The sequence below is a fragment of the Haemaphysalis longicornis genome, unplaced genomic scaffold (assembly GCF_048455015.1).
Source record: "Haemaphysalis longicornis isolate Haplotype H1 unplaced genomic scaffold, Haemaphysalis longicornis Haplotype H1 scaffold_10, whole genome shotgun sequence".
Classification (NCBI taxonomy): domain Eukaryota; kingdom Metazoa; phylum Arthropoda; class Arachnida; order Ixodida; family Ixodidae; genus Haemaphysalis; species Haemaphysalis longicornis.
Window position 1 is genome coordinate 63091738 of NW_027526204.1, and position 26018 is coordinate 63117755.

General features: G+C 47.5%; 1 protein-coding gene across 4 annotated transcripts in view; it reads right to left on the reverse strand.

Annotated features, from left to right (window-relative positions):
* Positions 1-15947: 15947 nt before the first annotated feature.
* Positions 15948-26018, reverse strand: part of LOC144158637 (uncharacterized) — a 210865-nt gene continuing 200794 nt past the window's right edge. For all 4 annotated transcript variants that reach the window (XM_077689667.1, XM_077689669.1, XM_077689668.1 and 1 more), the window contains one exon: positions 15948-19814. In XM_077689667.1, coding sequence (XP_077545793.1) covers positions 19671-19814 — 144 coding nt within the window. In that variant the 3' untranslated portion in view covers positions 15948-19670. The remainder of the gene's footprint in view (positions 19815-26018) is intronic.

Genomic DNA, 26018 nt, shown 5'->3' on the forward strand with positions numbered 1-26018 from the left:
TTCTTTTTTGCGAATTAGGCAGTTGAGGTGGAAAGGAGCCTTTTGCAAGAAATTGATTGTTTTGCCTATGGTAACGACCTACTTCATACTGTGTTCGTTTCCGCATGCGGGGACGGGGGGTGTCCCCTATATTGTCAACTCGTAACAAAAAACTGGTTATCGGCGGGTTTCGCATATAGAACTATTAGATATGTCGAACTAATTGCGGTGCATATTACAGTTCGCCATAACCGGGTTTCACTGTATTAGCTTGCGCTTTGCGTACAGAGCGTCCTTGGCTGTAAATTTTGGCACTCCTGTAACGACGCGCACAGCTTCTCGATTCGGGATTTCAAGATTCTGCCAGTTTTTTATTCTGAGGTATGTATAGTTGATGCCGTACATTGTTTTGGAAATCAGGAAACCGTTCACAAGTGGGCGTAGACAGCTCTCGTCAGTTCCCCATGATTTCGACGTGACTCATTTTATTAGGTGGGTTGTGCTCTTCCACGTGCGGAGAAGTTGCGACATTCATGGTCTGCATCAACCATCTTCATTAACAGGGAGACCGAGAATACGATCGCTCTCTTTCGCTTGCAGTCTCACCCCGTTCGTAGATAGGGTACCGTGGTCCTTCACTTGCCTCTTGCGAAGTCGGGCATTGGCTACCACTAAAAGACTCTTTTCTGGAGAAGGCGAGAGACCCACTGACTCCAGAAAATCAGTGATTGTGTTCAGTTTTTGTTGCAGAGCCTGCTCTTCTTCGCCGAGTGAGCCGCCCGTCGACCAGATGGTGATGTCGGCGTAAATGGTGTAAGATACGCCTGAAATCTTGTCCAGCATATGTGGAAGGTCCGCCTTGACCATATTAAAAAGTGTTGGAGACAGCACTACCCCTTGAGGTACACCTCTTCGGTTTGCTGTTTTGTGTCCAAAGGCCCGGCCCACCTTGACGCGGACGCTTCGCTCTTGCAAGAAAGAGTGTATGAACGTAAGGGTCTTTCCTGATAAGCCTCGGCGTCGCGCTCCTTTCACGACGGAGTCATAAGGAACGGAGTCAAAAGCTTTCCGCACATCAATTGCTACGATGATCCCGGGGTCAACCGACGTACGAGCTTCTTTAAGCGTTACATGGTGAAGAAGCAGGCTGTCTTGTGCTCAAAGGCCTGGGCAAAACGCAGTTTGCGTGTCCCCATTCATGAGTGGTAGTTTCCAGGTGCCATTGAATCCTGTTCAGAACAATGCGCTCCATCACTTTGAAGACGTTTGAAGTAAGTGAAATGGGGCGCAGGTTTTCCAACTTGTCTGGTTGCTTCCAAGGCTTAGGAATTGGTATTACCCAGGACTCCTTCCATTCCGGTGGTGTAGAGATGTCATTGAACCAATCAAGTAGTTGTTCTAGGATGTTGTCAGGAAGGTTTCTGAGCGCGGAACGTGTAATGGTCACTTTGAAGACGTTTGAAGTAAGTGAAATGGGGCGCAGGTTTTCCAACTTGTCTGGTTGCTTCCAAGGCTTAGGAATTGGTATTACCCAGGACTCCTTCCATTCCGGTGGTGTAGAGATGTCATTGAACCAATCAAGTAGTTGTTCTAGGATGTTGTCAGGAAGGTTTCTGAGCGCGGAACGTGTAATGGCGTCGGGTCCTCGCGCGCTTGCTGACGCTGACTGGCTGATTGCCGTAACCAGCTCCGCCATCGTGAATGGAGTGTCCATAGGGTTTTCTTGCGTTTCTATAGTTGATGCCGCCTTGGGTTCTCTAAGTGAACACAGAACTAATGGCTGTGGAAAGAAAACATTTGTTGCCATGTTATCGAGAGCGGCCTCGTCAATGTTGAGGCGAAGGGCAAGGTTCTGGCCAGCTGTGCGCATTCGCCGCTTTCCTTGCATGGTTTGAAACGGTCTCCATATTTTGGACTGGCCCGTTTTTTCGTTGAAAGAGGAGCAGTGCGTCTGCCATTGAGCTCTCTGCAGCTTCTTGGAGTACTGACGAGCGGCGGCTGTAGCCTTGTTCAGCTTAATCCATAGTGAAAGTGTTTTGCCGTTCTTGCGGTACAGCTGCTGCGCCTGAAGGCGCCTGGCCCAAAGGTTGAGTAAGTGAATGTCAGGATTCTGAGAGTCCACCTTCACGGTATCCGTTTCGGTCGCCGCGTGCGTAGCGTCTACAATGGGGGCTGAGGCGTGTTTTTCACCATTGCTATCAACGAATGGAGTTTGCAAAAGAGTCTCTTGAAATTTCTCCCAGCGGATCACGTAGGCCTGGCGTGACTGGCGGTGATCTTTGAGGCACTTCAGTTTCGATGGGGAAATGTTCGCATTTGAGAGCGGTGCTTGCCCAGGTCAAGTCCGGAGAACTGTTGGTCTGCTTGGCAAGGTGGGCGAGGCGGGCCACAGTGCCAACCTCGTTTTGGAGATCAAGGCGGACAGCCTTCATTGCCCCAATCAAGGGAGACCCCCATCTTTTGTCCTTAGTGTAGCCCCAAGCTGTATGAACAGCAATAAAATCTCCACCAATTAGAATGGGCAAACCTTGGTCTCGACGACAAAGAGCTATGATCCATGCGGGGTCATCGCCATAGTTCACAGCAGGATGTGTGTATACTGATGCAACCATTAACCTGACACTCCGAATAGCTATGATGACAGCAACCACTTCGCACACTGCGTACAAATGTCACTAGTGTCGACAAAAGTTTGTGGCAAGCGTCTGTCCAGGAGCACCACAGCTTGACCCCTAGCCTCAGGTGCGGGTGATTGTCTTTACCACGTCTCCCTCTTCTAAGTTTAAGCATCGTTGGACACGAATAGGTATTGTAACCCGTGAGGTGAACCGAAAGACAGTCCGTTTCTTGCAGCAAAAGAACCGGGATAGGATCGCGCAGCACGAACGGCGAAGCCTCTACAGTTCCATTGCAGGACCTGCGGGCTGGGATTCATCTTCGTGTTCGACATGTCGCGTTGGCCTCTTTCTTGTATGTGTGTTGCCTTGTTTTTCAGCCAGGTCATATGCCTCCTTAGACATCGATGAGCTTGTTGACGGCGCTATTTGGCCGGGCAACAGAGCTTGAAACAAACTTGTGAGCATCCGGAAGTGTAGTTCGTTGACGCGCCCTAATTCATCTCTGTCCCGTTGGTCCGCTTCTCGTCCACGCTTGAGCACCTGAACGAGTTCCTTGTGCATGGTAGTTTGTTGCTCTTCGAGCCGTCTTATTTTCTGCTCTAGCGCTGCCGTAGTTTGTTGGAGAAGTAATATTTGTTTTTGTACATCTGGCACAGTTGCGTCCGCAGACTTCGAGCATTGCTCTGCGCCGCTGTCTACTTCACCAACAGTAGGTACATCACGCTGGTGTGGCGAAAGTGTTTTGCGTTGCCTCAAATTACAGGGTGCAGAGCGAGTGGGTGCCTTGTTTGTGGACGCCGCCTGACTTGCAGCTATCCGAGCCCAGTTGGGCGGTGGTGGAGTGAGCACTGGGGCAGATGTACTGGCCATGTTCAAGGCGGGACCTGTTCGTGAAGACACACTCTTCTGGTACTCAGCTTGAGAGTTGGAGGTGGTTTGAGACACAACCTAAAAAGCGGTTTCAGGCGCCTTCTTTTCGTCATGTTGCCTTTTATCTCATTCACCCGCCTTGTCCCTCCATCCGGCGTCGGCGTCGTTGCTATCGGCGTCCGCCCCTTCCCCATTCTCCTCGCCGCGCCAGCTTCGCTCTCCGCCGCTCACCCCCTCTCCTCTCCGATAGCGAACACTCTCTCGCGAGCGGCGTTGGATTGGATTCGATTGGATTGGCTTGGATTGGATTGTGTTGCGTCATAGCCGCGGCAGACGCACTGGCGCCGGCGCGTCCCCTCACCGTTATGCGCGCTATAAAACGCGGTGCCTGCGCCGCTCCGCTCCATTGTTCCAGCGCCGTTCCTCCGCTGGCCAACGCTGCAACGTGAACCCCCTATGCGTCGCATCTACACGAGGGTTCCCGCGAGGGGAGGAGGTAGTTTTTAAATGCAGAGCATTTCTTTAACTCACGATGTCACCCGGCGTTGTCGGCGTGCCTCGGCGTCCGCAACAGCCGTTCCAGGTGCGCCATCTCCCCCACTCCTCCTCTCCCGCATCACGCTACCCTCCTCGCTCTCAACAACAGGTCCGCACCCCTCCCCCTACACTATATAAAAAATAATACTTACCGGCGCCTGCCTTCGATCCCACGACCCTGCGGTCGAAACGCAAGGTACATGGTGCTCTACCCACTGCGCCACAAAGCCGACACAGAATGGAAGGCTACGAACGCACCTTATATCCTTGACTCATTCAAACCACGTCAAGAAGCTGCTGATACAACGCATTCACTACCTCTGGGCGGAACGCGAGGTACATGGTGCTCTTCCCACTGCGCCACAAAACCGACACAGAATGAAAGGCTACGAACGCGCCTTATATCCTTGACTCATTCAAACTACGTCAAGAAGCTGCTGATACAACGCATTCACTACCACCAACTCCCCAAACACTAAACGTTAACGCAATACACCCACCCCCTATGCGACGCATTTACTCGAGTCCCCCTCGCGGGGAGATGGGCCCTTTTTACGTGTTCTCCTTTTCGGTCGAAGGATCGAATTGCGAGGCTGTTGTGGCGGAACACGATTCTCCCCGCTACCATCCTGAAACTGCTTATGGCGCTCTTACGGTGAGTTGGCGCCTTTTCGGGTTGTCAATCGCGCTCTGATTGTCTGCGTTTCCTCGAACCCTGAAGGACAACTGCAGGGTCCGTACCAAGATGCGAGCCCCCACAGTTGCGGCACTTCACACGGGCGTCCACACATTTGTGGTCGTTGGTCTTTTCCCGGTGACATGCAGAGCATGGTGCGAGGTTAGGGCACACGCTGTACTTGTGGCCAATCTTGTGGCAACGACTGCAGTTCACTGCCTTTGGGAGGTATGGAAGCACCCTTTTGACTTCACAGTAATATAGTACTTAACGTGGTAGTTGATTCTCTTCAAATGTTATTCGCGCCGCGTTGCCTTTAGCTCCCTTTGTCGGGCAGATACTATGCGATGAGTCTTGCAGATAAGGTTCTGGCGAAGGTCTCTTTGCGTGTCTTCTGGTTCAGTACTGTAGATGACGCCTCGGACTTGATTTTGTGCCAAGGCTTCGTAAGGCTGAATGGGGAACCACGGATCACCAAGCTACGTGGCTCAAAGCAGCTGCGTCGCATGCACGTGGCTCCACACGTTGACAGCAATTGAGTTGTCCTTGTGCAAGACACAGTGTCTGAACCTTCCCATCGCGAGGATGATATTGCTGATCGCACTGTGCAGTTGACGTGGTGGCAGGTCACTCATAGCGTACTGTCCGCACCGTCTCAAAATTATAGTGCGCCTGTTAAGGTAAGGTGAAGCTGGTGGATAGGAAGACATTCCAATTTCCCTCCGCGTCGGATGCCTTTGGGCCGACCTCTTAGAACGCTTGGCACGTGTGGAATGCTCCCACGAGCTGTCATCCTTATCGCCGGGTTCTTCTGGCGGGTGCGCCCTCCACGGTGCTTGAAGGTCCTCCCCCCCCTCCCCAATGCAAAATGGTTGCCCCCACATTTGCAATGCAAGGCTTAGCTTAAGCTTGGCTCGCGCTAGAGTCACGACTGCCAGATGGGGTATCTTCACGTGAAGGTCCGGTACGGGCTCGGTCCGGGCTCAGGCTTACATTTTACAAAGTTGTAAGCTTAGGCTTTCCCTTCAAGTATTAAATAACTTATAAAAATAAATTAAAATGAATAATAAAAAAGTATGAAAAGCATTGTAAATAAATTATGCACACTGTATGCCTTCCCACCGGATTTCCAGCCTCCAAGCCTCTGGTGGCTCATGTATGGGCGTTGACTTTGCTTGTAGCTGTCATGCTGCATTCCTTTCGTGCAACCGCAGGGACGCGAATTTGGGGGCCGCTGAGTGCATGCTTTGTGTCCCTTCCTTTTGTGTGGCAAAATACACGGGTGCTTAGCCGGAGTACCTCTGTTGCGTTGGTATGCGGTCAGTTCAACCGGGCGGTCTCAGTGAAAGGCGGATGGGTGCACAGTAGTGAAAACAGTTCCGGCGCGGGGGCCCCTCTCGGACAGCGTGCACGCCGCTATTATGGCTTGCCGACACTGGGAAGTGGCTCGGTCGTTCGAGGTTGACGAGCTAACGGGAAGCGAAAGGATGCCGTCTCTTAGTGTCGAAAAGGCACGCGGCGTAGCCTTTGAGGATTTGCGAAGCCGGCGTGGGTGCTGTTGGCTTATTTGTCATTCGCATCGAGAATGCTCGCCTGGGTTTAGAGCAGCTCCTCCGGTGAGTCAGGCGGCGGGAAGCGGGTCCCTTAGTCTGAGGAAGGGATTAGCCACGACTCCCTCATTGTGCCGGCACGCGCGCGGACAAGTGCGAGACGGCAAGGCGAGGACACTGTATGGTGTTAGCCGCACGAAGACCGCTCTCAGCGTTCGTCTTTGGCTTTGTGCATGTGCCAACCGCTTAAAGGAGTACTGACACGAAATTTCTCGCTTTCAGTTTTTATGCTGTAAAGAATACCTATTGGCCCAGTAATTACGAAAATCGAACCGAAAGCCGTCAGCCGCCAACACATAATTAATTGTAGCACGTTTATTGCAACCAATTTCAAATTTGGTCGCCGCGCGGGAAAATGGCCGTTCGAAGGCCAGCCTGCAAGCGGGCCAGCCTTACGTCACGGTCTCACCCGTGACGTCAGGGACGTTTTTCTTTCCTCCATGCGTTCGCCGCATCGTCTGCTACGATTGCAAATGGTCCGCACTCCTCCGCGCAGTCGACATGTCGTCTGAATCGTCAGACTCGGATGAGTCGCTGCCACTCGACAGACAGAACAACTTTATTTGGCTAGGCGATTAGGCCGGCGATGTCTTCGCCGTCGTCCGTTTTTTTAATATCACTGCGGCTTGAACCGGCTCAGACCGTGATAGCAACAGCTTGTCGCCACTCTTCTAATCAATCTGATCGCGAAAAAGAAGTTCCACATGCGAGAAAGTAGATGTTAGTGTGTTGAAAAATTGTACTAGGGATTGTTATCAGCGCTGAATTTAAAAGTGGCATTCAGATATTTGCCGCGATGGTAAGCCTACACTGACCGACAGCGGGGGTTCGGCGCTCCGACCCAGCACTGCCGGCACCACGGTGCGGCGAGCAGCCGAAAGATGGCGCCACCTGCGCACTAGAATCAAAACATTCCGCGGCACATGTCTTGGTCACCGATCGCTGAAACGGAAATTGCCAAAATAAAGCTCCATATGCGAAAAAGGGGATGATAGCGTGGTGAAAAGTTGTGTATGGGATGATCATTCGCAGTTGTACAGATACCAGCGATCAAATAGTCGCCACGATGCTAAGCTTAAAGTTCCCAACACCCAATCTGGCCCGTGCAACGCCGAGCCCGCTGGCTTGGGCGACAGTTATTGCGGCCGCCGCCGCGCACGAACTCAGTCCACGTTTAGCGCTGCATGTCGTCGCGTGGAAAATAATGCATCTCGGCGTCGTCGTCGATTTGCTCGGACAGGCTTCCACGAGCAGTACTTCGCATAGCGCGAGCTTGCCATAGCACAACTTGGGCGAGCTCGGCGACGCGCACCGCCGCGTCGCCGCGGTACTCGTCGACATCGCGCAGTTTTCGGCACCAGTGCAAGGGAACACCATGCGCAGGCCGCGAACTGAAGAGCAAAGACGTCGTACACGCAAATTGCACACAAAACACAAGTTAGCCTGAATGGGAGTTTTTCGGCTGGAATACGTCTTTTAAACTCCTCACGGCAGGCGGCCTGCTCTCGCGTGTGGTAGTATGATGGTGGAAAAACTGCCAGCCCTAGCAAAAATTCTGATACAAATTCTAATACACGTATATGCTTATTGCCACTAATAGACCTATCAGTCTGTATTAGTCTATTAGGTCTATCAGTTTGTATTAGTTCTATCAGTCTGTATTAGTCTATTAGGGCTATTAGTCGGTATTAGTCTATTAGTTCTATCAGTCTGTATTAGTCTATTAGGTCTATTAGTCTGTATGAGTCTGGTAGGTCTATCAGATTGTATTAGTCTGGTAGGTTACCAGAGTGTACTAGTTCTATTGGTTCTGTCAGAACCAGTGCAAGTTCGAACAAAGCAATGAAACATGGCAACGCATTTTATTATCAGGGTACACAGGCAAATTAATTCCTCTGGCAGACAGAAATCTGGCTGAATAATATAATGATACGTAAGTCCGTAACCTGATTAAGAACGAACGAATAAATTGCAATGCGAATCCACAAAATTGCTGCAGCATGCAATCAGAAAAAGCTCCTCAAACCCGTACGGTCCAGCCATAGGTACATATCGAGCGCATTAATGACAAAGTTCTTACCAAGATAGCTTGTGTTCTCGATTTAGGTGTTTTGTTTAGTCAGTGTTTTTATTTTGTCATTAACGTGTTCACACGTATATCGTATTTATGTAATTTTTATGCAATAAATTGACTGTGCAGAAAACAAACTTTTCATGTTTCGCCATTCAACGTTTGAAGCGGAAAAAGACTAGAAATTGCGTAATCCTAAATGAAAAATGAAAATGCGACCTGTGCGCTCATTAAGAATTCCCAAATAAAGTAATACGTTCCTGTGCTGCGCTTATATCAAGCGCACAAAAAGCAAAAAAAAAAACTCGAATGCAGGTCAACACTGCTCCTGACGCGCCCCCTGAAAACTCCCAGTTGGAGGAAACAGTACACTCCCAATAGTACCCCTGAAAACTCCCATTGTAGTGGCAGTAAAATGAAACTCCCATATGCTACTGAAAAAACTGCGGAAATAATAGGAGTAAGGCAAAACTCCCATTGGAAGGAGTTTTGAAAACTCCCTCCGAATTGGTACTGAGATATGCAACCAGCCATTTACTCCCATTCCGGCTTATTTGTGTTGTGTGTGTGCGCAAAGTTTACAAGCATTGCTCACACAGCTACACCCGTACGTCTCCTGCCCAAACGAATACCACCGACAACAGCAGCGCAGGATATCGTTTCCAGTTCCGAAAACGACTATATGACGTCACCCTGAACCGGCCAGACACGCAGGTTTCGTCACGCCGAAAGCGATTTCGCTAGTGCTGCCGATTTCTGGAAGCTCGTGGCCTGGACAATCAAAATCGATTTTAGATGTGATTCCGGCCTCGGATCGCTGCAAAAATTTCTGTGTGGCGTCTGTACAAACTACTGAAGCCAATTATATCATTTTTTAGGCGTCAAAATTTGGTGTCAGTACTCCTTTAACGTAATGGTGTGACCATTCCGCGCGGTCAGTGACTTTAGGTGGCAGATGTATTGTATTTGCTTGTTGGTTGCAATAAGGTACGCGGGAAACGTACAGGGAGTTGCATAAGAGAGAGCGTTGGGTCATGTGACCGCAGGCGGGGACATGTTTAGGACTAGCAATAGCTTAATGTGGGCCAGTTGGTTCGACATGATCACAGGGTTTTAAAGGAGCAAGAAAAACGCGGACACTAGAAGAGAAAAACAACCAAGACAATTGAACGAAGCGCTTCGTTTGTCTTGGTTGTTTTTCTCTTCTAGTGTCCGCGTTTTTCTTGCGCCTTTAAACCCTGTGACATGTTTAGGACTGGTTGGTTCTTGTGCCCAATCCGTGATCCATATGAATCATGTTGAAAAGGGTTTTCGCTCTTTCTCGAACGCCCGCTTTGGAGGCGTGGTTTTTGGAATCAAAACTGGAGTGTTAGGTTTCGTCCGGTGTCGGTCGGTCGGTCGGTCAAGAGGGGATATAGTTCAGTATAGACCTTGGCCGAACAGGATGCTGCGGGCTGAGTGTCAATGTAACCGTCGTTCTGTCCTGATGTAAATACTTGGAGTAATGTAAATAGTGTAAATAAACCTAATATCCAGCAAGAAAGGCAGTCCTCATCCCTCAGCTGCTTCAAGCATCGGAAGTCGGTCATCGGAGCGAGTGGAGATCGTCCTCACGGCTCGAGCATCAAAAGAGCTTCATTATTTCGACTTCATCATTCGCCAAGAAGATAGAGATGCGTAAGCTAACTAACCTCCCACACCCGTGTGTGCTTTCGCCTTCCAGTCTGGTAACGAGGCGGACTGGGAAGACGATATTGAATGGGTTTTGCAAGCTGTTGGCGATTTTATTCGTTGTTAGGTTTGTATTTTTACGCTTTAAAACTAACCCATTAGGCTGCAAGAATTCTGAAAACTCGTGTCTAGACTTTTTTCTCTTACGTGCTGCGCATTGTGTGCCAACACAACTTTTTTCTCTTTCTACCCAGATAACGCAAAACGTCCTGAGGACGTCCTCAAATGGTCCAAACGTCCTGGATCCTATCTGGGCTTCCAGGGGACATCCGCAGGATTGGACATTGTAAATTATCCCTCAATGGTCCATCCTAGAGCTTATTTTGTATCACAATAGATTGCAAATGATCCCTAAATGATACGTTGTATTACTTCTAGTGGATCACAATCCATATGGCCGTCTGACGCTGCTGTTACCGTGGAGGCTATTACAGTAATAAATTATGCTAATTTATTACCAGTGAGGTACAAAACACCCCCCGCTTGTAGAAAATGTTCAGTCCACCAGTGTAAACAGGTACAAAATGTTTCCAAAGTTGGAGGTCTCTTCGCCTTTTTTCTTAGTTGGCGGTCTTTTCTTACACCCATTTTAGCCCCTTTTTCTTAGTTTAGATCACCCTAATTTGTAGCTTTACACCCTTCTGGGAAAAAAGGTGTTGAAATAATGAACACCCTTTGTGAAGGGTGTTGAGGTGGCGGTAAAGATGTTTGAATTTAATAAAATCCTACAAGTTATGGAACACAAAAAATTATCCCGCATTTCCCCGAGGGGGAGAATGTGAAAGTGCGAATGCACGGTTGTCGGCCCGCTTGCGGCGCTTGCGCTCGGCCCCCGCAGCCCACCGCTTCGCCGCCTTCTCTTCCATCTCTTCCATCGGGTTTGTAGTAACACGTGTACACCACGCAGTTATCAAGCCGCTATAACGCCGCTGAGTCGCCAACGCACGCCGCTGACGACGTAGTTTGAATGCGTTAAAGATATAAGGCGCGTTACTCACACTGATATCAGCGTGGCTTCCGTGGCTTAGTCGGTAGCGCGTCGCGCTGCGGCCGCAAAGTCCTCGGATCGAAACCTGGCGCCGGATGCTGTTTCTTTTTTAAATGTAGAGGAGCACTGCGGACGCCGCCGACGCCGCCGCCGCCGCCGCCGACGCCGGCGGTGGATGGTTTGGGGTCGCTTATAAAGAGCATTCGCTCTTAAAACTACCTCGTGATCATAAAGTTTTTGCAAATCCACGTGTTAATTTGTATATTCTCATAGTAAAATCCATAGTACCAAAATTAAGCGCTAAAATGTCTGTTTTTTGCGACAAGCCCACCGACTCTATCGGGGGGCTTTTCTATGCTGGATATAAAAGCAAGAACAGCACATCGTTGCTCAATTCATTTGTGTTCCAAGTGTAACTTGAGTGTGTTGACTGTTTTGTGTTGATTGCTGCGCGCTCCGCCGATTCACATTCCCACACGTAGCTGGTCCCTGGCCACACCCTTATTTTAGGGTGTTAAGCAACCTTACACCCTTTTTTAGGGTGTTCACACGAACACCCTTTATTCATCTAAAACACGTTTTAAAGATAATTGTTCGCCATGGGACAAGATTCTTACACTCTTTTCGGCCAAAAAGGGTACAAGAAAGTTTAGTGTGTAGTGAGGCCTGCTGCCTTAGCTTGTAGGTAACTTCAGACTAAGAAAAAAGAACGTTAGTTTGTATCCTGGAAGTGCACGAAAATTGTCCAGCGGCATCATTTTGACGACGTTCTGAGGATGTACGCTGGACGGACAAATGGACCCCGATTGGACTGGCTAGGGATAAGATCTTGACAACCTGAGGATGTTGAAATGCCCAGAGTCGGACATCCTGAGGATTTACCCAGGTTTGTTTTGCGTTATCTGGGAAAGCGCGCTGCACATGTTAGTGGAGTTTTAGTTTCACGTACGTAGAAGCTTCACGTACGTAGAACTTTCAAGGGTGACCAGTGCGCATAGTCAGAACGCAAAGGGCTAGCTACGACGGACCTACGTCAGATTCGAATTTTCGAAATGCGTAGTGAGGAACAGAAAAGCAGCGGTAGAGAAAATTTGAATGAGATCTGGCCAGATCTCATTCAAATTTTCTCTACCGCTGCTTTTCTGTTCCTCACTACGCATTTCATAAAATAGAGGTTCCAGAAGGGAACTCCGGCTATGTTCTTTTCTCAAGGCACGCAGAAGTCAACCAAACGATCGATGTGCAAGCGGGGAGTGGAAGATGGGTCAGTTGTGCCAGTGCGTAGATTTGATAGTTTGCTTTATAAATGAGGGTTCCAGTCACTAACATGATAATATATTATGCACTATCTTACCAAGTGCAGCTACCACAGGCGCATTTTCAATTCATTCATCAACATTTGTGGATGCCTGCAGTAAAAATTAAGTATATGTATGAATACAGGAGGACAGCGGTGCTGCGGTTAGTACAGTGGCTGAATTCCTGGCAGCGATCGGTCACGCTAAGCAGCGGACTGCTCCGGGTCCCGACGGCATAACTTACGAGGTGTACAAGAACATCGACGACCTAGCCCTCATGCCGCTTTTGGACTCGGTCAATCAGGTGGCTCTCCGGTCAACTATCTGACCCTTAGCTTCGGGCAGATATTGTTCCCATTCCAAAGCTTGGGAAACCACCAGATGTACTCCATAAATGGCTCCCGATCGCCCTCACATCGACGCTGTGGAAGTTGTTCGAGCGAATGCTTGCAACACGGCTTCAGTGGTGGCTTGATACCTTCCAATGGTATCACCCAGCACAAATTGGATTCAGGCCCTATCTCTGTACTGAGGATGGGTTGGAACACCTCTCATCTATGGTTTTAGTTGGAGGCCGAGACCGCCGTGTGAGATCTGTGCTCGCCTTAGACATACGCAAGGCATATGATGACGTTAGTGACGCTTCCATCCTACATGTTCTAAATGGCCTCCACCTTCCAGACAAAGTCCGCGATTTCGTCCGATACTTCCTTCAACACCGTTCTTTTTCCATCCCCATCAACGGAGCAAGTTTCGGTCACTTTACACCAGTCCGAGGCGTACCACGTCTTGTTGCCGCTACCTTGGCACCTTGCTTCAATCCGAGATCTATATTTCCTCATGTACGCGGATGACATTATGGTGTGGTCAGTGCATCCACACCTGTCACGACAAGCCGAGTGCCTCCAGCAAGCACTAGCAGACTGCCAGTGATGGTGCGAGTATGCGGACCTCACTCTCTCACAAGAGGACTGCTTTACTTCCCGTGGCCAACCCTTGGGGCCGCCGCCTCCTTGCAGTGTCTCCCATTTCACTGCAACTGAATGGGAACGACATACCCACTGTTCACCGTCTTCAAGTCCTACAACTTGAAATATCGGCATCAGGGTCAGCAGCTCGGTGGCTCCAATCTGCTCGTCAGCAAGCCGGACAGATGCTCCACCTCGTTCGCCGCATCGCTCAGAAGTTTTCACACCCTCGATTCTACTGTGCTTATCCGGTGCGGTAACCATGCTTTGCATGATTACCGGACTGGATAAGCAATTTTTCTCGGCCTCATGCGGCAGAGGTAATTCTTATCCTTCTAATTATCTCTACCTCTATTGGTAATTCTGGTTTGCATGATTACCGCACAAAATAAGCAATTATCTCTCCCTCCCTCGTCTGGTAATCATGTAAAGCATAATTACCACATCAGGCAGGGACAATGTGGTAATCATGCATCATGAATACTGCACTGGATAAGCAATTATCTGTGCCTCAGATGGTAATCATGACTTGTGGGATTAGTAAATGAGGCGTACATAATTAGAAAGATAACAATGTGGTGGAGTGCATTTGGCAGGCATTCTCAGGTAATTAATCGTACCATTCTCCCTGAATAATAAAGTCTGCATCTAACCGGTACTCACCTACGGGCAGAAACTTGGAGGCTCACTAAAGGGCTCAACTTAAATTTAGCACGACTCACGAGCAATGGAATGGAAAATTATAGGTGTAACATTAAACGACAATAAGAGAGCGGAGTGGGCCAGGAAACAAACGCGTTGAAGAATAAAGTCTATAACAGCTGCATCTAACTGGTACTCACCTACGGGCAGAAACTTGGAGGCTCACTAAAGGGCTCAACTTAAATTTAGCACGACTCACGAGCAATGGAATGGAAAATTATAGGTGTAACATTAAACGACAATGAGATAGCGGAGTGGGTCAGGAAACAAACGCGTGTGCAGGACATAGGAGAAATTAAGAAGAAATAGGTGTGGGCAGTGCGTGTAATGCGAAGGCAAGATAAACGTTGCACATTAAGAATAACAGACTGGATCCCCAGAGAATGCAAGCGTCGCAGGGGGCAGCAGAAAGTTAGACGGGAAGATGAGATCAAGATGTTTGCGGGCCCGGGATACATTCGTTGCAGTAAGCACAGGACCGGAATGGGAGAGGCCTTTGCCCTGAAGTTGGCGTAGACAGGCTGATGATGATAACCCTTCGCTGTCACTAAGGCACTTTGGTTGCACCGTCGCTCGTTACTATCCATTTAGAAAAGCAATCTTCAAGCTGTGTGTGCCAGTTTAAATCGTATATCAAGGCGAAATGTACGGACTTAACTCCGACGTTAATGCGTCATCAGCGTACTTTTCCTCACTCCTCAAGTTTTCGGGAGTCTCGAAGCAGGTATATAGAGCTTTGTTTTGGTGCGCTGCTAGAACGAAAAGTTGCCGAGTTGAGCTTAGGTACTCTAACACGCGGTTTAGCGCGGTCCATACACGTCGCAACTTGAGGCCTAAATATGGCTACGAAAAGAATCGAAGTTTTGGCTCTTTATAGGCACCGGACACTTAAGTTTGCATGCGACTGCAGCGCCATCGCTCGCCGCCGCTTAGCAACTCTGGGTCGGTGGATGTCGCGACCGGACGTTCAGCGCACGTAAAAACACGCGTGCTGCGTGCGGTTCGACGTTGTGCGGCGGAAGTTTTTTAAGAAACATAGTTATATAATTGCAAGTTGCAGGGTCCGAAAGGATCAAAATGCTGCAGGAAAGAATTAGTGGCCACGCCGCTACTGCTGCGTGAAGGACTGCCACAATTGCGAAAAGCAGCCTGCCATCGTTCTGTATAGGTTTCTCGGGCAGCCGTGGAGAATAAGCGTCGCAAAAATTGGACTTCAACACTAAGAAAGCCAAGACATTTTTTGTGAGTGGAAGGAGTAAAATGAGTACGATGACTGTTTATGTGCAGCGCAGACACGAAAGGCCGTAAAACTAAAACGTTTGCTTTCAGTGTTCCATACACGTCGCACGCTGCGATGAATCGCATGAACTGTAGTTGGCTCTAGCTGGGATAAACTAAAGCCCAAACGGTGCCACTTGAACACATGTTGGGACCAGCTGCCGCCCAGTTGCCGCACACTGAAGTCCACTTGCGACCAGCAGAGACCAAATGCTCAAACAAGTTGGTCCTTCCACAAGCTGGTTGGTCGTAGACCTTCCTGAAAAGAAACTTGACCGGTAGCTATATATTTAGGATACCATGACATTATAAAAGGGACAGCAGCCTTCTATTGATCATTGTTTCGAACACAGTAGCTTGTGGAAGGGAAGTTATGTCAAGCAACTTCCCTTTTTGGGCAAAAACCCATGAAACATTGAGGCTTGTAACTAAATTCTGTATATTCAATATCAGATGCTTGTACTACTCAGCCTTTCTTTATAACCCAATTGGTTGTTCAATTCAAGGCTGACAGTTCATATTCAGGGTGGCACATGCTACAAAGCACGCGGTAGTGAAAGGCTCAAAGTTAATTTAAATCAGTGGTTTTAGGTCCATTAATACTGCGTAAAAGAAGAGGTCTTCTATTTAGTGACCCTTTTAATCAGAGCTGCAGTTACTACAGCAGTGAAGTACCCAGGACCCCACATAGCACAACACATTGATGCACAAGCCACAGCACTGAAAGTGCAGAGAAATAACAAAAAATGGCGCTGTTGTAGTGTAGCAAATAGCACTGCAGGCTTGATTCACACCTTAGGAAGCCACGACACAAACTCGTACGCTCGCACCAATATTGCACAGTATAAATGCAAGAAAGCAACTATTTTGTGAACATTTTTATTCAAGTATATCATGTATTATTTAACACCGGAAAATGTGCGTCCCTTGGCGCGAGCTACATGACAAGGCAACACGTGAAACACTTCCAAACTGAAAGGAAAAAAAAAATTATAGTGCTTTTGCGCGGAGTGGAGAAAAAAAACACAGGGAGCAACGAGGACCTAGGTGCACAAAACAGCTGCCCACATAAGAAGCAATCACAGCAATTAGTACACAGGAAAAAGAATCATGGCGACAGAGTGAGGGGACAGGCTTTCCATTGGATGGGAAAAACCACTGAGGAAACTGCACGGTGTGTTCAAAAGACCCATCATGAAGATTACACTCAAAAAACTTGACCCAGGTCAAATTAATGAAAAAAAATATGAAGCGAAAGTTGTAAAGGAGGGAACTCGCTATGCTTCAAGACGTCAACCTGGCAACCGGAGTTCATCAACACTGGGTCGGGAAACTAGCAATGTGACAACAGTTCTTCACAAAACCGGTGCAGTAGACCAGCCATCCTGCAAAATATCTTCATACAAAGTACCTTCCAGAAAAAAAAAAGCAAATGCAAAGTGCCACCGAGTTGTGTAGTCTTAACGACTGTCAACGCAAGTATCGCCAAAAACTGAGTGATTGTTTTCAAACTCAGCGTGCCAAAATCCTTCACCACAAACGTGTGGTGCATACCAGCACACAGTTTTGAGTTTGGCTTATTTTGACTCAACTGTATGAAGAAGGGTAGCACGTATCTCTTACTGCGATCTTTATCCCAGCTATCAGAAAAAAACGTTGCTCACTTCGTGACCCTTAGACATTGCATCTGAAAACAGAGGACGGCAAACGAGCGAGCTAAGGTTGAGAATACACCAGGCATATAGCGCCCCTTTTCAGAGAGCTACCACTTCATTAATGCCAGGGAGAAAAACAGTTTTAAGCATGACCTGGCATGACTGACTGGAACGTCTGAGCAGATTTCTAAGCCAACTGCAAGCATTAGGCTAAACTGTTGGTCGCTTGTTGCTAAGGCACCTAGGAGAGTTTCAGAACGCAGCAAGCCACCAAAGGAGCAACACTTGTGTAGCGCACTTGCTGCAAAATAGGTCCTCAGGAAGGCACTGTGAATGAAAGCTGAATGAAAACAACATTCAGCAATACTGCACCGTGAATTAGAAGGCAACTATGTGCATTTCTTTCATTTTGATTTGTTTTTTGGGGGCGACCTTGCATAAACCTGTAGTACATACACTCGCAGCACACCAAACTTCCTCAAAAATGACACTTAAACAAAAGCGTTGCGATCAACAAGCTCATCTTTCCTGTGAAACAAATAAAGGGCCTCCTCAATTCGGCATCCATTGATGCGAGCAGTCAAACACACCTGCTATGAGCTTCGTGACGAAGCAACGTGTGCAAGGATTCTCAAACCACCACGGCATTCAAAAGCCGCAACGCTATTCAAATGGTATGAAATCACAACGCGGCTTCAGCTGCAACAAAACACTCAGGTCCTCTCACAAAGCAACACTAGCGTTGGGAATAAAAGCTTGTGTTTGCCCACCATGTTAACACTACGAGATTTCGAAAACCTGCAAATTGAAAGCCTGCGACCTCCAGGAAAGACTACAGCAAAGGCTGGTGGAAGCGGTTCACAAAATGAAAGACAATTCGCTAATGACAGAAAACAGAGCACAAACATACAGCAGAGAGCGTACATCACACTTGTATCCCACAGGGCGATACGGAAGACAAACAAGGGTTAACACCGTTCGCCTCCAAGAAACAAAAAACAAAGGGTCAAGACGAGCACAAAACGAAACCAAAGGAAATATTATAAATTAGGTGAAATTTCAAAAACACGATATTAAGACACTAGAGGTACTATATACGGCCTTCTAAATGACATCTGTACAGAGCCGCACAAACCACAGATTACAACACTCCCCCGTTTCTGCACAGAAGCAAAAGACGGTGAAGAGAAACTCAAATCTACAAAAGTAAATGCACGATCAACTAGCGTAGAAACTGGCAAAACCAAAAAAAAAAAAAAAAAAATACCTGACACGAAAAAGCAGATACGTCCTAAATTTCACCGGCAGTTTGGCTCAGGACCGTAAGTGACAATGCGATACACCATTTCCTTTGGAATGTTCTGCAATTTCGTGTGCATCAACTTTAGCAGAGATTCCAGACTGCACGCTGTATTCTGCCAGAAAGATATCAAGTCATTCCCCCTCTCAGGAGGAACATATGCTTCTCAACATTTTAGTATCAAACAACACTATCGCAAGAAAGTTGGTGATGCTAGAGCCATTGTCTAGGCATCTAAACCTCCGCTGTACGCGACTGAAGGACATTCAAAATGTGCACAAAATGGTGTTGATGAATTTCCTTTTTGTCTTTTTTCAATGATCAGGATCCAAGAAAATTCACAGTATTCTCATGTTGCATTTCATTGATAGACAACTTTAGTAGGTACATTTCCGTTGTACTGCAACGCGGTTATCTGCTTCGAGAAGGCTGCCAAAAAAAGCAACGAAAGAAACTGACAAAAACGCAGCTGCCTTTGCCAATACCCTAACAAATGAAGCAGGTCCACCAAACTCAGAGCAGTGATTCGAACGTAGAAAAAAAAACAGTAAAACCAAATGGATAAGCCTGACACAAGGCCCATTCCACCATTCACACAGACAAGGCACAGACAGGAATGTCTATACATTTTTAACTCCGTAAACCAACCTCTGTAAAGCGACGGGAGAGCTTCCAGTTCACCAAGTCTACAGCTGAGTCTCCTGCACACACCCGAACTGGAAGCCCAGTGGAATGTTGAGCGGAATCATGATTGGAAGCGCTTTAGGCAACGACACTTGAAAACAGCGTTGACTTTACCAACTAGATCATCACTAGCTAACACTGAAACGATCGACCTACCGTTCGTGGCCATTCCTTACAACTTACTAACCAGCCTGTTGGCAGCAGTAAAATCAGTTGGTCTCCGTAGAAGCGTGCAAAAACCCGCATTCGTTGTGCAAGGTCTGCCGCGCTTTTCTTGTAAATGCTGTTTAAAGCTACAGGAGCCATTTTTAGTTTGCGAGGCTAGTCAAATTAGAGGCACTCACAAAAAAAGGGAAAGGCTGGAAAGCATTAAGTTCCGCATCCGTTAGATGAACAACCTCTGCGGTCTTACGTCAGCTTGAAGGTCACTTTCGAGGTCGTTGTGTGCAGCTAAAAAACAGCAGAACGCATCCAACTCTAGAGACTACTACTGCATCATCCATAAATGTTTCATCTGCGCTCAGTGGCCGGAAACAAATAACAGCAACGGGGCAGCACTGCTTTTCGCAGAATTCAATCGTTCCAAGTCAGTGTGTACGCCGGGGGTGTTGCAAGTCTTCGAGAAAAAAAAAAGAAAAAAAAAGATGTCCGTGATGTTCCCTATGGCGATGAGAGCAACACCTGCGTCAACGGTGCCGCGCACAATCACAGGTGCCACCTGGAAAGGCAGGCAGGGCCTTTCTGCTTCCATTCGCGTAGTGTCACGCAGACTTCGTCGAACGCCGACGTCGACGCCATCGTGCTCGCTCCAAGGAAGGCCATGTGAACGCGGTACGGAGATGCATGAACCTGAAGAGAAACAGAACGCGTGCCAGTTGCAAATAACGTGCGAAAACACCAAGAATTCGCTTAGATTACTGCTCAGTTGTCCGTTGTTGTACGGTGGACGTGAAAAGTCACTTTTTCCTGTTGTCTGCGAATCACCAATGTCTGTAATATCTTGTGCATCTGCAATGTTCCGGAGTTTAGGTGCACGCCGCAACGCACGCACATTCATTGGTACGTTTTCATTTTACGATTTTTTAGATGGCAAAATATATGGCTGCACGGCCAGCTAGCCAGCTTGGACCTCATTCACATTTCCGTGAGCGTCGTGAAGCAGATGGTTAGAAAGGACATCATCTGGGTTGATACAGGCTGTCTTGGATCCTTAGAAAAGGATCCAGGGCACCCTTGGATACCTACATCAAGGCATCCATGCCTTCAACAGCCTGCATTCAGACTCGGTCAAAAGCTTGTGAATTAAACTGTAGTTGTATGTGGTTTGATTCTTAACAAGTGATTCTGTATCATAGTTCAGCTGAGTTTTCTGAAACTGCCGCCGAGACACCTGCCAATGCAGGTACCTGATTGAACGACACCGTTTCTACCCTCACAATTCTTCGGTCCATTTAGATGCTTACTTACAAGCGCTGGTTCACGAGCTTGCCATCAGCAAAACCAGGGCAAGTACCGTATTTTCGCGCGTATAACCCGCACCAAAAATGCGAAAATTCCAGTGGCAATGTAGGGGTGCGGATAATACGTGTTTTTTCTTTTAGTGCAGCTTCACGGCAATGCGCGTTGTGGTGCGAAGCTCCTACACAGTAACACTGACTAAGCCTTCCAAGGAAGCAATCGCGCAAAACACACGAGGGCAAGGAAGAAAAAACAAGGACGAGTGCCCTAGCACTGCTAGTGCAGTGCTAGTGTAGTGTCAGTGCACTAGCTCTAGTGAGAGCAGTGACACTGAGTGAATTGTGACTTTCGCCTTGCAGTCAGTGTATTCTACTTGCAAAATTACACTTTTTCTGTCTACAGTGTATGTGATGTGTTGCTTAAGGGGGGACGTGGCTTTCAAAATCAACTTTTTTACTTCTTTGTGGATTTTGATGAAAATTGGCACAGCAACTGGAAATGCTTCTGTGATATCACCATAAAAATTTCAAAGTAATATTTTGAAAACTTTTTTATGTATGAAATTTTCTTTCTGTTCCGCTTGTACCGAGCTTGGGCGGCTTATAAAACACGATAGAAAACTTGTTCGAAATGCTTTGCATTCCCAAATGAATGGACGAGGTCGTGACAGTTTTAGAATTTTTTTTTACAACACAATGTTTTTTAGTTTTCATTTTTTTAGAGGTTTATGTGCAACAGGCATGTCAACTGTGAACGATTATTCGAATAAAAAAATCACAAAAAACAAATCTGGAAAACCAAAAGTGTCACGACCTGAACAGTTCATCAAGGAATGTAATGCAAGAAACGGAATCAAAATAGACCCAGCGGTCACGAAGAAATCCCTGGGACAAGCGACACAGGTGGCAAAAAAAACTGTTTTGAGAAAACGGCTTCCGAAGTTGCAACATAGGTTTCCCATATCAAAAGTCGTCACAGTTGTAGCCCTTCATGTCCTTTTGAACATGGGGCTTTTGGAAGGCCTTGCCTTGAAATTGGAGTGCCTTTTACAGCCTTTCTCTTTCCAGCAAACATCATTTTCAGCTCCTCCGTGAAGAGTACATACCCCCCTTTGCAAACCAAACGGAGGGGAGATGGGTTTCAATGGGCTTTCAATGCAAAGTAGGTTAGTTGGTTGGCTGTATCGCACTGGAGAACCTCCTTTTGCAGTGTTGTCACCATGGCAACAAGTTAAGGGGAGACGTGGGTCTTGAAATGAACTTTTTTATTAATTGGTCTGTGATAATGAAAATCACTGTGCATATGTGTTTTGGCTTCCTCATTTCAAATATGTAATTAGTTTTCAAGTGGTAGAATTATTTTTTGAGTTATAAGGAAAACACTGGAGCCTAATTAAGTAATTTCTTACGGGCCTTTAAGGAACTTTTTATTCAATTTTTTTAAAAATAAATGGTATGGGTGTGTAGCTTAAGACCTGCCATGCATGCTGAAGCTATTTATATTCCTGTAAAGATAGTTTATTGGATAGAATTAATCTAATTATGCCAAGTACAGTTTTCTGAAAACTTAATGACCTCTAATTATAACTCATAACATTTATTTGAGGCAAAATGAGCCAATTAAAATAGCTTCAGCATGCAGTTCATTTTATCCCGAATTCAACGGTATAACACTTGTAGAAATCCTTTGAAAAAAACTACCTCAAAACCCCTGTAAGGCTAGGCACATATGCAAAAAAAGGGAAGCTGAGAAAATCGCAGTTGAAGTTTTACTACAAGTGACAGTTTTATCTATTGAGCATATGAAAAAAAGAAAGGTTCTAGAATGTAGCTCGCTTTTCGCTCAACACGAGCATACCAAGTTTGCTGAAATCAGTTGGTGGGAAAATTATGAAATCCTCTGTCTACAGATGGCACCTGGCAGAAAAACTGAACAAAAGCAAAGCCAGAACGTTGCTTCAATTTTTATGCTGTTGGCATCGCGCCGTCTCTCTTTGGCGACTAGGGCTGAGGTGCCGAGCGTGCACCACAGTTGTAAACGCTATTTTGTTATGTTACTGCTTCATTTGTAGCAATCAAATCGGATTTGTGTCGCGTGAAGTGAGTTGCAGCGAAGGGGCTGGTAACGGAATGCCCGCCACTGTTCTGTAACGTGCATGCGCTTGGCTAGGTGGGATAACCACGTTTTCGGTTTAATCTACTCGTATATCACGTTACCAACGCACATTGTGCACAGTGCGAACATTTATAATTCTCAAATCGCTCATCTATATGGTAACCTGCCGACGAGGAAGCGCGCGCCGGTGTGCGGGCCGAACCGCCGCAGCATCGTTGATAACAGAATGAACACACTTCCCTTGCGACGTCGGCGTGGGGCATCCTCCACTTTATCATTTCTTTTCTTTCTATTTGCTGCTGATCGAAAGATAGACGCACCTTAGTGGCCCCGCAGGCGTAATCATATCGCTACGCTATCGTCTCGGCAGCCCGCGCGGGCGCTAAGCCTACCTCCGTCTCGGCGCCGTTCTCGCGATAAGTCGTCGTCACAGGAGCAGAAAATCGTATTTCAGGCGCTTTTAATAATGCCTGTTCTTCCTTTCGGTTATCGATAGACATCTTTACTTTATTTTTACGCCATGCGGGGCTTTTGCCGGTCCTCGCATAGACGAATACATGAGCCGTTGCCCTGTGATGAGAGTGCCGAGCAGACGACCCACGGCGCCCAGCCAATGAGGTTGCGCCCTGCGGTCACGTGCAGTCAGTAACCAATTAGGCGGCGCGATCCGTCTCTTTTCTACCCCGGTTTTACTCGCAACCAACGGACGAAACGGAGTGGTTCTGGCGGGGAATTGAAAACGAAAAGACGCGCTTTCGAATGAGACCAAGATGGACGCCGTGGCGCATGTAGAACCCGAGAGGCGAGTCGTCGAAAAAATGCTATTTTCGCGTCGAATCTTGGCCCATTTTAGCGGCCGTCGGTGCTATAAATTGATATTATGGCTCAAATACGTACTCCTGGGTCTGGATATTTTGCTAACCGGTAGAAAAATAGCTCTACTTTCCGAAAATGGCGATTTCTAAAAATCGATTTTTTGGCCAAATTTCGGGATTCCAAGACCCGCGTCTCCCCTTAAGCATTTTTTACTTAAATTTTAACATTTTTGGCTTTTTTTTATGTTTTATCTTGCCTGGCACAGCAACTTAGTACTCATACGTGCAGGTGTTCATTGCCAAAAGTTTGCATACCACAAGGATGAAAATGAGCTACTTTGAAGCTTGGTAGAGTATTCTGCATAACTCCCAACTTCAATGCAAGAGCATATTTTTTTACTACTTTTGGCATTCAAGGCATCCAATATTTCTCGCAGCACAGCCAGTATGCCCTGAGTAGAGTGTATACTAGTACAGTCGAACCCCGCTACAACGAACACCGCTTCAACGAAATTTCCGCTTCAACGAAATATTTCCAATTCCCCGTCAGCTAGCCATAGAAGTCAATGCAACAAAGTCCTCACCACAACGAACCATTTGTCTGGCTTGCTTTCGCTTCAACGAAATTTTAGATGATTTGGGCTGGGTTCGAACAATTATTTTACAATAAAATAAGCATAGCGCCAGCTATCTGTAACTTTTTATACATTCAGGACGCTTAGTTTCACCGAAAACATGCGCGCTGCGACCACACCGCCACCCAAAACAAAACAAAAAATAACTCATAGGCGCACGCCATTGCTTGATGGTGATAACGATGTGGCTGGCCGTCTTTACACGAGGCGCAGGCCCGCTTCGCCAAGGCGGAGTCCCAGAGCCAGCCCCAGAGCTACAGCCAATCCGTATCCAGTCGAAATTGCATGAATGTGCTCCGCAGCTGGCGCGGTGCCGTCATGTATGCGTTGTGAGCAGCTGTCCTTGCCGTTTTCCTTCTACCATTCTTCATAGCCAAGAGCGAAAATCATGTTTGCGCGTTTGGTCTTGAAGCCTAGTCATCCTATCTTAGTCGCGGGCGCGCGGTCATGTTAAATGCAAGCGCGCGCGTCTTGCCTGCCAAGGTCAGTAGCTGCCGAGCCCTGTCGGAGGATAAGATAATGGCACTGCTCCTGCCACAAGCGAGAGGGGGGCTTCCGACGGCCTAGCAGTTATCTGCAAGTAATCAGCTCGGTGGGCACGCCTTGTTGTACAGCGATACGTTTTGCGCCTGCATATCTTCACCCCCCTCCGTAACGCGTTCTTTGGGTGGTGAAAAAACAGATAACCATTGGTATGTTTGTTATCCAAATAAACATGAGTTCTTGCGCGTCACTCCTTTTTCTAAACATTGTATTATGCTGCCAATGTTGCGGAAACGTACGGGGCTATTTTTCTGGCCTTTCCGTGGTGTGTTGGGGCAGATTTCGCCTCAACGAATTTTCGCTTCAACGAAATTTTTCGCACGTCCCGTCAATTTCGTTGTAGCGGGATTCGACTGTACACTCTTCCCTGAGCAATGGTATCAATAATTTCCCTAAAAAAATCACTGTTAAATGCTGCCACAGTAACGTACATTTTTAACGCACAGAGAGCATATTTTTATTCCTATATTACTAACTCAAACCTGTTTGCATGAAAATTGCAAGTGCACGGGAAACGTTGCGCAAGAAAGGCGATATGGCTCGCGCGCATCGCAGCGCACGCTTACCGCGACATATCGAACTTTGATTATACCTGATATGGCTGGTCAGATCGCTTTTAAGATTAAATCTAACGTCGCAGGCATTAATTACAACTACTGGCGTTCAATCGTAACCGGTTGCCCAGTCATGTGATGCTCCAATGCGCGTCGGCTATGCCGTGCGCGCCGCAGCGTTTGACGCGTCGACCGTTTCTTTCTCAAGCCTAGCGAGCCCACAGTCAAAACACAGCAATAACTAAGTGTGTTAACATCGCAAATCCAACTAAAAGTTCACTGCACGAACCGCTATCGTAAGCGCGCACACCGCGTCACCCTCCGGGGTCTGGCGACGGTAGAGTCACGCGCACCACGAAGCGTTCGATGACCTCCGCCTTTCGAGCCACACAACTTCCCGTAATCTGGCTCGTTATCTCTGGCATTCCCATCGCGATAACGTCCGTGTTGAATACCACAGATTGAACAGAAACTCGGCCGAGCGAAGCGGCGAAAATGAACTCGATCCGCTCGCTACGCAGCTCAGGCGGCCGCCATCTTGCGTTGCGCCCGCGACATCCAATCAGGAGGGTCGTCTTTCCGCGCTCCGACCGGAGGACGAATAGCGCTTCAGCATCTATTTCTAGCGTCGTTTGTGCGTCGTTTCTTTTCTGCCATTTGTGCGTTTGTGAATGAACGAAGATAAAAAAGACGAGCGGAACCGGAAAGACGATCGCTCGGCCGAACTAACCATATCAAAATGGCCGCGCCCGGTGGTACCGTTGCGGAGATAGAGCGCTCCGAAAATTGCCGTTTTTTCGCCCTTTTGCGCTGATAGTTTGTCACCGCGCCTGACAAAAGTATTTTTTTATGCCACTTTGCGACGCTTTTCAGCGTAAAAACTTTGCAGACGCACAGAATAGGAAACATAGAAGCCGAATATGTGGGTTTCAA